At 39.3% G+C, this 15,958-nt stretch overlaps 1 protein-coding gene across 1 annotated transcript in view; it reads left to right on the top strand.

Moving 5' to 3' along the window:
- Window positions 1-15,958, top strand: part of USH2A (usherin) — a 576,091-nt gene that overhangs the window by 239,996 nt on the left and 320,137 nt on the right. Inside the window, 5 exon segments of the mRNA XM_039883360.1 lie at window positions 2,604-2,734; window positions 9,830-9,956; window positions 11,498-11,599; window positions 12,651-12,830; window positions 13,853-13,983. Coding sequence (XP_039739294.1) covers window positions 2,604-2,734; window positions 9,830-9,956; window positions 11,498-11,599; window positions 12,651-12,830; window positions 13,853-13,983 — 671 coding nt within the window.

The following is a 15,958-nucleotide window of genomic DNA, read 5'->3' as shown; positions in this document are numbered from 1 at the left end:
GAAGAACTATGATGAAAGAAGTTCGAATTCAGAATTCATTCTAGAAATACAAATTAAAAAGAGATTAAGATTTCAGTTTTAATTTAACTAATGCTAGATGATATCTTCCAGATATGCCAGACCCAATCTCTAATACTGGAAATAATTTGCCCGACAATGGCTACAAGACTATATGTAAGATACAGAAGGGAAGCTAAACAACTTGGGCAGCCTCTTGCAATGAAGCGAGAAAAGAAAAGGCAGTTAGGTGAAAATTTAAGTGTATGAGTTCATGAATTCACGCACTGCCTTAGGATTTCAGAGATCATCTAACCAAACACCTCCATTTACGGATATGGCACCTGAGGCTTATTCTTTGCAGAAAATAAGAGCCCCGGGATCTGTGTGTTTCAAAAAGTATCTGGGGTATTGCTTCCCTGTAGCTTTACCGTGTGGAGATTATAAAACGGAGTTAGTCCTTGGCAACAGTGACATTCAGAGGGTCACAGTTTTTCATTGTTTTTAGGAGGAAATGAGAATTATTTGAAAAAAAAAGAATTTTTTTGTTGTATAACGATTAGGATTAACTATAGTTTCCCAAGCCTTCCTACATAGTAAAACTCTTTATTTTTATTTCTTTTTCTCTAGCATTCCCCTACTTTTTATCCTAATCTATATTTCCAAAGTAATTTCCAGAATGCTGATATAATGGTTTCTAAGTTCTTTAGTGATAAACATCTGAAAAACAATTAATTTTTAAAATTAGGAAGTAGCATATGTTTAAATAAACAAGATAACAAAATTTGGGTATTCTAACAAAGATTTAGCCATTTGGGTATTAATAATATATTTATCATATATTATTAATTTATAAAATTTCCAGATTAGTTTTCGATTGTCATTTTGTCAAGTATAGTCAGTGAAGATTTTGTTATTCATGTATTTATGGGGCTGGCTAGCCATAAATATTTTACAAATGGAGAAATTTTTAGCACCACCTAATAGCAGTCAAGTAAAAAGAAAAACCTTTTCGAATTTAGAGCTTATTTGCATATTTCAAATTAAGCTCTATAGCTAGAGTTGCTTCTATATGAAGACTTTTACATTCCCTGATGCACCATCTAGATGGCTAGAAATACATCTGCACGCAATGGTTTGGGTGGGAAAGAAGCAGAAGGGATGTTTGATCATGAAACCAAGGGGCTTTGCTTGCTTTCTGAGAGCAAGGACAAGACAATATCTCCGTAACAGAACACATTGATTTCATGTGAAGAGTGTTATTTTAATTTTAGTTTATGCATCAAGACTCCATTCTCCATACCCCAGTTAATTTCCTGACAAAATATGCCTTGACTATTGCATTAACATATTTAATTTGTGTTGTTTTCAGCAGTTGTTTATAAATCTTCGACCAATTTGTTATACTAGTCTAATGAAGCATCTTTTATAGCTGATACTTTTCTTAAACTTAAGAGTCCTATCTTTGTTTTCTCTATTGGAATTTCCTATAGAATGTAAGTCCAACAACATGGTTTATATCAGGGGTAAGTAACTTAGTTTAGGCTATACCTATGTTACATGGTTCCTAGCAGGATTTGAAACCTGGACTGGGGTGGAAAGGTGAATTGGGTTGTTGCAGACAACTGAACCCAGGTTAAGCCCCCCGACTCTGGAGGAACCTTGATTACCAGCCCAGCCCGAAAGGAGCTTTCTCTCTTGTAAACTCTCTTATTCCGGTTGACTGTATTACTACTCAAACCAGTCTTCATCTGTTAGTGAATATTGTGCTCTTGAACTGTTATTTCATTCTCGTGTGTGTTCTTGAGCTCTCGATTATCACCAAATGAATTGTCTGTGAAGACACACATCTGATCTTTCCAGCTAAACTGAAGATGCTTTGAGAACAAAGACTGTGCCTTTTAAACTTCTTCGACCGTTTCGATCCGTGAAGTGTGACGTCTCACACCTAGGAGGAGCTTACGCGTCGAACGGGTGTACTACCGGGTGGTGGAGGTGGTGCCGAGTGCTGACGGTGGGAAGACATCTATCTGTGTGACCATCGCGAACTGCCCCTGCTTCCCGAGCTGGAGAAATTTCTTTAAACCAGAAGCGTTGCATGTCTAGGGCAGCGCTGGTCGATGATCTTTCGGTTACAGAGCTGCGTTTCAGAAAACTAGGTCTACGGCCACTTTATGTCAGACCTTTCCAGATTTTACCTTCTGTTCCTGGACTGATTCTTTAAACTTCATAAATATTTAAACAACGTCCTCTGTTTAAAAATTTTTTTTTAAATTATTTTTATGACTCTGATAACGTTTTCACATTGATACTGTGAGTATCCACTTTTGGGGTGACACCACGTCTTTTTATGTTGATAAGTTTTGCATATATTTAAAGTTCATTCTATATTGATTAGTGGGAGCGCATGAGTTTCCGAGTACGGGTTGGCATTCATAATGGGATATATTTAAAACCAAATGGCTGCGGCCATCCCAGTGTGATGCTGTGTATAATGCCCTGACTGTACTCATTGCATCATAAATGATAATGACAGTAAACGTACGTTTAAACGAAAGAATCAGCACCACCCCACACTGACTTGCTGACTGCACTTGCCCCGCCAGGCATTAAGGCCAGCTTCCGAACAAGGGCGCCCGAAGGTTTGATGGTCTTCGCGGCGTCGCCGGGCAGTCAGGAGGAGTACTTTGCACTTCAGCTGAAGAACGGACGTCCTTACTTTCTTTTCGATCCTCAGGTAAATGAGCGTTAAGAGTTTTGAGTTTGGTACCTGGGTGCCAGGTGCTGAGTGAGGTAAGTGCTTATTTTCGAAAACATTGAATCGTTGCTGGAAACTTGGAGGGAGGCACTCTGAGCATCCTCACTGTACCGACGAAGAGAATAAAACAAAAGTGGCGAGACCTGGCCACGGCTGAAAAGACAGCACGTGTCTGCCAGAGAATCCGACTGACTAGCAGCCACGCCCTGCCTTGCAGTGAAGATGGAAGCGTTCAGATACATTCGGATAGATTTATTTGTGTTTTCCTTGAGAGTGAAATTATGTCTCTATTTATCCTCCCCCTCTCTCTACCTCCCTCCCTCCCTCCTTCCTTCCTTCCATCCATCCATCCATCCATCTCTTCTCTTCTCCCTTTTTCTTCCTTTTTCCTTCTTCCTTTCCTCTTCCTTGAGCTCTTTTTCTCGCATTCCCTTTTCTGCTTTTATCTTGTTCACTAGCACTGATGACGGTTTATCAGGTTTCCCAGACAGCTTGGGTATTATAGGACTGCAAGGAGTTTAGAACGATGCCCATATGAAGAGATCTAAATAGGATACAGGAAAAATCATTTCGCATCACCACGTTTGTCCTGAAAGGGAAGCATGAGACGCTGCGTGTGCGGGGAGCATAAAACGAGTCGTCAGTCTTCTCTGAAAATGTGATGTTTAAAATGTAACGCGAGGCGGAAAGGTCAGTGCGGACGAGCGTGCGTCTCTACAGGAGTACCTGGGTTCGATGTTGGGCAGGACGGGAAATGCTGATGGGACACGAGGGGTGGGCTGATATAAAATCCCCAGGCGGAGCAAATAGCACATGCTAAGTGTCTGAGGTAGACAAGAACATGGCGCATCTGATCACTGAGGTGAATCTAATTTGGTTGCAGACTAGAAAACAAAGAGAAAAGTGGTTGAAAAGCTTGGCCTTGGAAGCAAATGTGAGGATTTAAATTGTTTCTAAGGGCAGTGGGAAACCAGTGAAGAGTTGGCTTTACTTTAGCTATGTCAAAGATTTTTTTTTTTTGCTTTCCATTTTCTCAGATTTTCAACTTAAAACTGGTAATCTGAGTCATAAATCACGCTGGCCAAACAAACGTTTTATGTTATGTTGGCAAAGCTGGAACTGCTCTTCCCCTCTGTAACGGGATCATGCGCCATGAGCTCTGGTGAGGATCCGGCCCACTCACCTTGAAGAGAAAAGAGAGGGCCTGCTGGACCACGTGTGTCTGAGCATCCTGTCCAGCTCCCTGCAGGGCACTTCAGGAGGCAGGCTGAGTCCTTCCTGCTGTAGGGAGCTAGGAGACCCAAGAGTTGATAACAGGAAAGACCACAGAAAGAAAGGTTTGCTGCTGCCATTGTAACAGAAGCCTGGCTGGCACGCTGCAGGTCTTCAGCCACGATGTGTGACTTCTGGGTGTCCCCTAGATGCAGCTTCTTAAGAGATGACAGTATGTAGCTAGTGAGTAAGCAAAAAAGAAAGAGCATCACACCTAAGCAGATCCATCAGCCAGAGGGAAAGTCGGAAGACGCAGCCGTCTCAGAGGGCAGTTGAAAAAAAGCAAAAGCAGGACGATTTGTACACTGAAGTTTGTTTCAGTTACAGAACTGAAAGTAATATTTTTCATTTGGAAACTTGAAGTAGATTACTTACAGGAGAGACAAATTAGTAGGTCAGAAAACAAAACAAAAAAAAAAATAGAAAAACGGTGAAGATGGACACTACTAATGGTGGTAATAAGGAGTTCAAAAGGAGAACAAAAAAATCACATGCACGACAAAAGGAAGGATGAGAGAAAATAATGAAAGATGAAATAGGAGAGGATATCCGATTTTCGAAAGAATTGAGTAAAAAGTTATTGAGAGGACTCATCGACTTCCAGTCAAGACGGAGCAAAGCTAACGTTCCATTGGACCTCTGGGCGTCAGGCGTGATTCCACGTCTTCTCTCTACACTCAGGCGCACGCACCTGCGCACACACTCACTTAAATGTCACAACAGCTCAGGTAGGCCATCTTGTTCTCATCACATACGTAAAAAGTCTGAGTTATGGTTAAACGGATTTCCCAAAGCCATACAGCTAATCAGTGACCAAGCCAAGACCGAAACCTAAGCCACCCCGCATCCAAGACCATGATTTTAGCTCCAGTACCACAGTGCTTTTCATCATGAAAGAAAAAATGCTCGTTCCTATCCAGAGATGCAGATAAAACACAATCCATGCGCCACATCGGAAGGAACTATTTCAACAAGGCTTCTAAGTGAAAGGGAAATTGAAAAAGTCTGAAATACAAAGAGGAGACACGGCGGTGAATAATAAACCGAGCAACGTTAAGTTGAGCCTGAAGATTTCATAACAGAGTCACTAGAAACGTATTTTACAGTGCCAGAAAAATCTTTGAAATAGAAGAGACACACAGCTGAGGCAAAAGAAAACAAGACTCGAATAATTGGTGCTAAAATTATCAAGAGGTGAAAGAGAGAGAAAGATCAGGGACTTCAAAGTTTCTAAAGGCATCGAGTTAGTAGAGGGGGCAGTAAGGGAAGAGATCACATTGGTGTCTTCATAAAATAGGCAACGAAGTTTGATTTTAAATGTTAAAAAATTAATTAGTAATAAAATGAAAATGTTCCGAAAACATCCTAATTTAGCAAGGTGAGAAAAAGGAGACTCATTGCTGAATTGTGAAAATTAACAACAACAACAACAAAAAAAACCACTGAAAGGTAGGAAACGGTACAATAAAATAGAAGGTCAAGGAGGAAGCAAACTCTGGCTCTGTTCTTCCCACCTCAGCCCGATAGTGGTGACACGTGAGAAGCCACGCAGAGATACCCCTTAGCCGTTGAGCCGTTTATTCATGGAACTTTTCAGGTGTACAGAGTGGGTTCACGTTAACTCTTGTCTTTCATCCTCGAAGTAGCCACTCAAAGTAGGTATTGTTTTTGTCCCTGCTTTAGATGAAGTAGCTAATGAGGATCACAGAGCAATTTAGTGACAGAACTGTCACCACGTTTAGTTTATTTTGTTCAGTGCAACTTTCCTAAAAAATGTATCATACTCCAGGCACAGTGCTACGCAGTTCCGCGCTGGGAGCGTGGAGGAGGAATGAACAGGCTGTCACTCCGGCCATCCTGTCACCTGGACCTCCGTCTCTCGTGATTGGCGTACAGGGTCTGTGCTTGGGTCGGACAGGGCAGGGAACAGCAGAACGCAGAGCAGTGTGCTGTGGTGGCTCCACAATGCCCCCAACTTACAGTCGGTCAGGCCGTCGTCAGTGCTGGTCCTGAGTGATATTCCAAACGACCATTCACAGCCCGAGGCTACATTTGCAATAGGACATTGGCTATCGCTGGTTTTGAGTATTTAATTAACATCCCCCATTCATTCTCTCTCTCTCCTCATCCAGCCCCAACATATAAAGCAAAATCCTTGCAGAATTAATCAAAAAATGATTTCAGTATGTCTGTACCTTTCAACAGTGTCGTTTCTCTTTCTAAAGCGGGTGATAGCGTAAGACTGCAGATTGGGAAGGTGGAGGGCTTACACAATGCTTACGTCTCCTTAGCCACGGTAGCGTCTCTCGGACCCTGAGAATGGCTTCACAGGGCATTGTCACGTCACGTCTGCCTCCTCTTGTTCTTCCAACAACCACTCAGCGTACTCTTCACTGCCTTTAGCTCATCCAGCTGTTCCGTCCCCTGCTCTGTCGTATCCTTAAATCCTAACCTATATACAAAGCTGGTAGGTGCCGAACAAGTATTAATAAAATTGTTATAGCCAACACTTGGAGGAGCAGGAGTATGGGGCAGGTTTAATGATGCCTGACAAGTGAATTTTTATTTGGAATAATGTCTTTCTACAAAGCAAAAGTTACCTGCATTTTCAGGAAAGTGACACTTAATTTACTCAGAGAAGCTAAGGTATGGTTGAGCAGGCTTTTCTTAGGATATATTTGAGAAAACGTAGTCAGACGTGTTACCCTAGGTGCCCACGGGTCATGGTGCTACCTACAAAGGAAACAAGGATCCCAGGCAGGCCAGCCCTGGCCCTCGCCACCAGAGGACGTAGACTCAAATGCAGCTTAACTGATCATAGCCAGTTTTCTTTCCTTGTGTCTTTAGTGAGACAGGATCATCTCATGAACATTTTATTGTACTCATCAGACAAGTCATTATTTGCTCAGTGTCTTATCAGACTGCACGAGCCAGGGAGGGCAAAGTCTGTCTGTTTTGTCCTCCAATATATTCTTGAGGCCAAGCTCAGTCCTTGGAACATAGTAGATGCTCAATAAGTAAATGTTGACAGATTGGCTAAGGTAGTAGCCTGCATATTATTGGTAAAATGTTATTCATAATTGAAGAAAATTGCCTATTTTCTGGGATAAAATTTCCAGCTCTTTAATGATTAACAATTTAATTCTTATTTTAATATGTCAGATATTTTGATCTTTATCAGTGATTATTTTTAAATTACTGTTGCCAAATCCATTCAAAATAATTAAAATTTTAATTTTGAAAAGAGTATTTTGTAGGAATTTAAAGTTACTGTCTAGCATTTAGTTTCAAACTAACTTGAAGTCATTGTGTACTTTGTTTTTTTAAAAATATCTTAATAAACATAAGAAATTAATGCCTTACATACATAGAGGCTTTAGGTGTAAAAACTTATTTGGTGTCCCTTCCACCTATCCAGTGAATTCTATGAATAAATATTTAGAGGAAAGGATTTCTCAAAATATTTAAAGTTCAATGTGTGTTTGCATATTAGGGACTGAAATTTTCAGCTCTTGTTAAGAGTCACAGTAAAGAAAAGTTACTCCAATTTTTAATTGCTATATAGTTTTAAGTCTCTAACAGTTAGCTATAATATTTCCATTCTTTATTAATTTCAATTTGGATATACTTCGTCAGATGATATTTTATTGACCAATAATGACTCGACTGGTGATTATCATCGAAATATTTAATGTTCAGTGACATTAACAGGAAACTCATAGAACATTCAGGTTTTACTTAGAAGGAAGCTCTAAAAGTGAAAGCTTTCCAGCAATTCTGAAGAGCAGCTTTTTAATATGGCTGGTATTTTCCAAATGGAAAGAACTAACTGCATGCCTGTGACTAGAATCAACCACGACATTATTCTCTTAACTTTGGTGGGGGAAAATAATTCGAAAATGATCATCTGAGAATAATGTGCTAAGTTCCTCTAAGTATAAAGCACATCTGGCATACTGAGGCTGTATGGTATATACTTAAATTTATCTCCGATAAATGTGATTTCTGAGGTAGAGAACTATTAATGCTTCAAATTGTTGCCAAACATGATATGAGGAACCACGTACTCAGACACCTGATCTGTAGAATGCAGCATCGTTTGTAACAATTTTAACGCTAAGTAAGTACACTTTGATGAGACAGCATTTAATAAAATGCTCATTAATTTCATCATTAGCAAGGGTATGTTAAGAAGTAAGCCAGTTTCTTATGTCACGCCCAATTAGCATCCCATGCTAGTAATCCCATTACCATTGCTGAATTCACTAATGGAAAAACTAATGGGCATGGTACCAGGGCACATTAATTGGGCACGACACCAGTTCTGGTTTTAATTATTAAACTACGATGATGAAATGTGTGTTTGTAAAATATTAAAATGTCGACATAGGGTTGAAGAAAATAAAAGGGTATGTAGAGAAAAGAGAGACGAGGCCACCTATGAAAATTTAAGGGCTAGAAAATGGGCTGGCCAAATGGTCATTTTTCTAGCCAATCGAGTAGTCTGTAAAAGTCGGGATATTGTTCATGTGAGAAGCAACCCACTTCTACTCATGGGAAATTAAACGCTGTTTTTTGGTAATATGAAATTCTGTATGTCATACGTGTTGTCATGCTCTGTATGAGGCCTGACAGGAGCCAATTAAATGTGCAGAATGGGCGCGTTATGCTGCTGAAACTATTCTAGGGAAATATAAACAGACACCTTTTACTCAAGATGGCATGATGAACGGTGCACTTTTTGTGGTATAAATCTTCAGCCATATTACATCAGATGATAATTAGCTTTCTCTTTTTGAAAAGCAGTATATCAAAATTAGTCATTCGGTGAAACATACCAAGTAATTAAAAAAAATATTTTGTAATATTTTACGCAATTTTAAAAATCGGTGTTGAAGTTCATCGCTAAAAAAATCAACTTTATTGAGAAAGAAAGATTTCTTTTCATTTAGACAGTTTAGAGTCATTTTCTGGTTATTCTTCTGTAATAGTAGTAATTTAAACGATGATGGTGACAAAGTCGAAGTATCTTTTACTTAGTCTCATTTGCTCATTAACACTAAAAAGAGTATTGTGCTGACGACGATATGCCGGCACCGTGTTCGCCTGGCTATCAAGTGCTGAGATGGAATTTTTTTTAAACTCTTTCTTTACCCTCACTTCCTTCTTGCCAATCTCTGTTCTTGATCTCTGCCATTTCTTAATGTCCACTTAGGAACTGTTTTAAGTATATGCTATTCCCTTTGGCCAAATTATAATGCTAGATTTTAGACAACAGGGCATTGAGTAGTAAGCTTAACCACAAGCTTACAGTCAGTATTTTAATAACTGGCTAATTTTTCATGTGACTCTCTTTCCTTCTTGTTATTAGTCATGTAGTGAAGGTAAAGAACTAACTTCCAGACATTTCCCTATCTTTAAAACAATATTGATTGAACGCTGATATATTAGTTCTAAATGTTTGTCTTTTTATATTTCCAACCAAAAAATTACAATCTAAAATTTTAGAGTAGAAAGTTCACTACCGTTTTGATGACTATAGGTACTCAAAAGGCAAGTGTACTTGTAAGAAATTCTTATTGAAGGTTCCTTTGAATTTGAGCACTGTGACGTTCACAGAAGCATGTCACAGAAAAGCCAGGATGGCACTAGGTAGACATCAGCTTTAATTTTGAGTTGTTTGAAGTGTAATCATGCTCACATCAGGATCATGTAAAAATTCGTGAACTGGTTTTTAACAAATACACAAATATATGTATGTTTGTGTAAACATATCCTCATTCACTTATTCATTTCTTTCAGGGGTCGTCAGTGGAAGTTACCACAACTAATGATGATGGCAAGCAATACAGTGATGGCAAATGGCACGAAATAATCGCTGTCAGGCAGCAGTCTTTTGGCCAGATCACCCTCGATGGGCAGTATACAGGCAAGAACTTCCGCGATATATACGGATGGCTCTGCTGATATGCTGACGTTGCCTTACTTTTCTGTTGTTGACATCTTTATATATCTCTTCTTTCACCTTTTTCTCCACTCAGTTTCATCTAAATCGCTGTTGTGTTGGCCTTTAGGGTGCTCCTTGGATGAAGTCTGGCAGCCGTTTTTCTCATCTATGCAGGACGTCAGTAAAGCAAAACTTAGACAGTCATCAGTAGCGATTTTGTATCTTGTACAATTCTTAACATTAAGTGAAAGCACTTGCAAACTGTTTTCTCAGTAAAGCAGATAGTATATTTATTTTAGAGATGAGAAAAATGGAGGCACAGAAAAGGTAGTTTCTTTCAGTTTACCCAGATTGTAGGCTGAATTCTTGCGACATATCCTGTCTTTGCAATTCTAAGTTCAGTATTCTTTCCACCCTCCCCTGTCATCCTCATGCAATTATAAAACAGTTACAGTACCTGTATGATGATTTAGGCTTTTATTAACTCATTCAGGAACTATGGAGCACCTACTATGTGCCAGGTGTTGCCTAGCAACTCTGGATACAAACAGCAACATTTCCATTTTAGGTGGGAGGGGACAGGAGACAAAAAAATATCAGGCACGTGTCAAGTAGTGTGACATGCTGAGAATTGTAAAGCAGGATAAGGGAAAGGTGCGTGTGTGGGCCTTTGATTTTACGGAAGTCCGTTAGAGGTGGCCTCTCCTCTAAGGTGACATCTGAACAGAGACCTAAGGGAGTAAAAGGGCAAACCAGGAAAATATTCAGGACAAAGATATTTCAAGCCGAGGGAACTGTAGGTTCCAGGGTCCTGGGGCGGGACCATGCCACCTGGGGCATGTCTAGGACCAAAAGGAGGCCAGTGCGATGACGAGGAGTGAGGGGCTGGGATGGGCCGTGAGTTCACAGAGACCATTAGTGCTGCCTGCTGTCGGACCTTGTGGGCTTTACTGGGGAAGAGGGAAGCCACTGGGGAATTTTGAGAGGGGAGTGATATGATACGACTTCTCTCTTTAAGAGGACCACGCTGGCTGCTCTTACGCAAATACGTTTCAAGGGGAACGAGGGTAGAAGTGTGAAGGCCAATGAATAGCCTTCCGGCAAGAAGCGATGTGTTTTCGAACCAGGAAAGTAATTTGGATAGAATGAGAAGTCTGGAGATATTGTAAACGTTAAATTAAAAGGATTCGATTGAGGTAGAGCAGGCAAACTACAACCTGTGGGCCAAATCGAGCTAATGCCGGTTTTTATAAAGTTTTGTTGGAACGTAACTGTGTCCATTTGTTATTGCGTGTGGCTGCTTGGAGCTGCCTTGTCTAGAAAGCCTAAAATATATACTACCTGGCCCTTTACAGAAAGAGTTTGCTAACCCTTAATGCAACCAGCGAAGACCATTAAGCAGGGACAGGCACCAAGGTAAGAAGGAGTGATGTCCCAAAAGCCCAGCGAAGGTGCAGTCGCGAGCTAGTTAGTAGATACAGATGATCCAGCCGAAGTCGGAACTCTCGTCTCCTTCTCCACAGGTTCGTCTGTGGCCCTGAACGGCAGTTCGATTATCGGGGAGAACGTGGGCGTGTTTGTGGGAGGGCTGCCGCACGGCTATGCCATCCTGAGGCGGGATGCCGGTGAGTTTGGGTTAGGGATAGAATCTATGCGTGGCCACCAACATGGGGAATGGAATCAAGCGACATTATTTTAAAGTGCGAATAATAGCATTATTTCCTATCTCTTACTCTGTTGCCGGCCTTTCGGCCTCCTCTTTTCTAAAGCAGCCACGCATTGCTTGCACTGAAATTCTAAGAGCCCAGGTCTTGATGCATAAAGAGTTCATTAAACTTTTGCTTAAATGAATTACACTAATTTCAGTCAAAGTTACATTATTTTAGCATTAAATGTCAATATTTTTGGCATTTTAAATTGAACGTAAAACTTCATGGAAATGGAAAACTATGAACTTGATTTTCACTCTAACATTTCCTGAGAACAAACTGTGACAGGCTCCCATTCCATAGATGTCCGTAGATGAATAAAATGTAGTCTTTGCCACATCACAAGGTACAAATATATAAGCAAGTAATTCCAATCATATGCCGTAAATGCTGTAATTGGGGCATAAACAAATTCCTGTATTTTTAGGACAAAAGAACAAAAACTGACTGTAAAATGAAATTAATGAAGACTAACAGGACTGATGTTAATCTTAGGCAGAAAAAATCACCCTTCCTAAAAATGAGATGAAATGATTCATTTACTTGTATAACAGTCTAGTTTATAATAATGATGAAGGAGCTAAACTACAAACTATGGGTTGGATAGAAACACTCTCTTCAAATTTTACTTTTAAAACTTGCCATAGCACTTTCATTTTTAAGTCCAGTGGCAGATGAGATCTCGTCAGTTCAAAAGGCAATATTCCTGCTGGTATTAGAAAGCCGAAGTTTTTGCATTAACATCTGTTTCTACAGGTACGACGCGTGTGAACCAGGGCTAAACATTATAATTGTTACCACTTACTGTAGCTGATGGTGTGACGTTTACATGAATTATTGAGAGGTTTGCTGTAAATAGGTGGAGAGAGCTATCGCCCATTTCTTTGATTTTAATTGCATATAGAATTAATTGCTTGAAAAGCATTTTTCAAAATACGTATTCCTTGATGTCTCTCAACTCCCGTAGACATAATCCAGAAGGGTTTCGTGGGCTGTCTCAAGGACGTGTATTTTATGAAGAATTACAATCCCACTGCTATGTGGGAGCCTTTGGCTTGGCAGAGTTCTGAAGAGCAAGTCAACGTGTACAGCGACTGGGAGGGATGCCCCACACCCCTGCAGGAGGGAGCCCAGTTCCTGGGGGCAGGTGAGGTTCTGGAGTAGCCGTGGGTTGTTGCTTAGTGCGTCTGTTCTATCCTTGGCATAATTTATCCTCTCCTGTGTGAGTACTTTGACCTCATATGAATCCACCATCAGAGAAATACCTAGTTATGTATCATGCACATAGATATATTCTCAAAGTCTGAAGATATAAATAGTAAGACTCATATATATATTCACGTGTAAGATCTCTAGTGGCCCTCAGCAGCTCCGACTTTGCATGTGATAGTGTCACAAATGGCCATTTGTAAGTCAGTTGTATTACTTAGAATGCAGTTTTCCTTAGATGGTTGAAAGGAGTTACCAGGGTAATCCACAAATATCCATTTATTCTATTATATAGATGGATATTTCTCAGAGTAAAATTTCAGCTTTGTAATAGGGTAAGTAGTTCATTAAGGGAAGGCCAGAGAATATAAGCACCATTATTGCTATTGCTCCGAAGGCTGCAGCAAAAGTGAGGTTCGGTGTCCCTGGCATATCCCCTGCTACAGTCTCTGCCTGGCAGCCGCCCGGGATAAGGAGGCGAAGGGGAATATGGCAGCTTAGTGGACATGCTTCGTTCTTCAAATAAAAGCCCCACTTTGCCTCCTACCTTTACAACTAAGTGAGTCAGTTATCAAGTTGCTTAAAACTACCTTCAGACCAGAAAGCTAAACGACATCATGATCTCTGTACTTTTTCATTTCTCTTTTCTAATCACTGTCATTATTCAGGGTTTCTCTTAAGTCCTTGCAACTGCTTATTGTTAATACTTAACATAAAACAATGATAGTCTTAATTGTCTCCGTGATTCAGAGGATAAATTACTTCCTCTTGTGAAAGCTATGTCAAGTTCCTTCTGCCACTTCTGTACTCTTATCAGGGGGGTTTCCTAACGTTGATTTAGATCTTCTTTTGTGAGAGATTTACTCATTTACAGTCTATGTCCTAAGAATGTCTTAGGACACACTCACAATGCTGGCACACGCTAATGTGTACATATATATATATATTTTTTCTTTAAAGGGTTCTTGGAACTTTATCCATACATGTTTCATGGAGGAATGGACTTTGAGATTTCCTTTAAATTCAGAACAGACCAGTTGAATGGACTGCTTCTTTTCGTCTACAAGGAAGATGGACTTGATTTTCTTGTTGTATGTTCATTTATTTAATTAAATTTACTTTAAAATGGTCAGATTCTACATTAAATAAGTGAGGTGTTAACATTATACTAAATGAGAGTTTCTTTCCAAATTCACTTTTTATTTTTTTCCCCCCCTCAAGTCATTTTTAGTTTTCGAGTCCTCTGAAATGTTTTGTATTTTAGGGTCATGATGATTTTTTAAAATGACCATTATTACTATGAAAATTGTAATTTTAACAAAAGAATGTAAGAAATTAAGAAAATCTAATTTAATTTCCCAAAGTATGAAGAGATGTTACTTATTTCATTATCACTGGATATACACTTATTAAAGAAAATGACATATATTTAATATATGTGTATATATAATAATGCATAATAGTACGGTGAACACTTATGAACCTACTGTCCAACCCAAGAACAAAAATATTAATACTATTATTAATTTTTGAATCTACCTTTGGGGTCTCCCTTAACCCATTTCCTTGTCTCCCTCTAGAGGTAATATATAATCAGAATTTGGGGATTTATTATCTCCTTTCATTTTTGTGGTTTGAACACTATGTATGAATGTGCCTAAAAATTCTCTTTTTTTTTGAAATTGGGAAACGTGGTATTGTATTCTACCTTTAGGCAATTGCATCTTGCACGACATTTCTGAGTTACTTGCATTCTCCGCGTAGCTGTACATTTTCATGTCTGTGTAATATATCTCTTCTCTGTCAATGATATATTAGTTGTGTCTACGTTTTTGCTATGGTGGATAAGGCTACCATGATCATTTTTATACGTTTCTCTAAATACGGTGGGCAAATGTAACTGCTTTTACTGTACAAATGCCTCCTGTCTCTACCACACTTCACTGCAAAATGGGTTTTTAAAGTTGCCAATGACCTTCACATTTTCTAGTTGAATAGATAATTTTTGGTCTTAATCTTATTTGATCTTGCCGTCACTTTTTTTTTTTAAATATTCTTCCCTACCGACTTTCCAAATTAGTAGAATAGTAGTGGCTCCTCACTTTCATGAAATCCGTTGGCTTCTCCAAGGTGATCATTGTCATCTTAAATAGATTTACTCTACTTTCCCCTTAAAACACTGGTGTTACCGAAGATTCTATATCCTTTTCCCTCTTCTTTTCACTTTTTTTTTTACACTTACTATATGATCTGATTTATCTCATCATGGACCTTTTCCACTTTAGTTGCTCATCTTTATGTTCCACTGCCTCAAGAAAAATTTATTTTGTGTGTTTTATAGACATTTCAAATTCGTTAGGTTTAAAATTGAACAACTCCCTAACAAAAAACAATAGCCAGTTTTTTTTCCCCCTCTACAGCTTTCAATATTGTGATCATGGTGAAACACACCCAAGGAAGAGAGAGGGTAGATGTCCTTGACTTATTTTTGTTCAACTAATACATTCAACTATTTATTTGCCGGATCCTACTGAGTTGCTTTAAAAATACCTCTCAGACGGAGTTTTCACTATCATCACTATTATCCTTATATTAATGACTCTCTTCCTTTTTTTTTTTTTCCCAAAATTTTACTGATTCTCTAATAGGTTTTTCCAATTCCAGTTCAGCTTTATTTCTAGTATGTATTTCTTATGACTGGGAGGATGTACTTTTATTGCAAGAGTGCAAAGAATCTGGGCTTTGGTGTCAAACGGACAAGAGAAATATGAACTTTTTTCTATATCACTCACAATCCTCCAAAATTTGCTTCTACATACCTTGTAGGACTCTTCCTACCCGCCCTCCCCGCATATGCATCCTCTATCTTACCTAACTTGGTACCTTTTTCTAAAGCTAATGAGCTTGTACATGTCCCGATGCCATTGAACATGCCAGTCTTCTGCTTGGATGATGATTTTATATACTTAAACTTTTAATCCTTTCCCAATTCCCAGGAACCTCCCCATGCACCGCATTGCCATCGAGGTTATAGTATTACCCTACATGCTTGCCACTGCTGTTAGA

Source organism: Pteropus medius, unplaced genomic scaffold (assembly GCF_902729225.1).
Source record: "Pteropus medius unplaced genomic scaffold, Ma_sr-lr_union100, whole genome shotgun sequence".
Classification (NCBI taxonomy): Eukaryota; Metazoa; Chordata; class Mammalia; order Chiroptera; family Pteropodidae; genus Pteropus; species Pteropus medius.
Note: the sequence above shows the minus strand (reverse complement) of the source record. Positions and strands in the feature narration are given on the sequence as shown.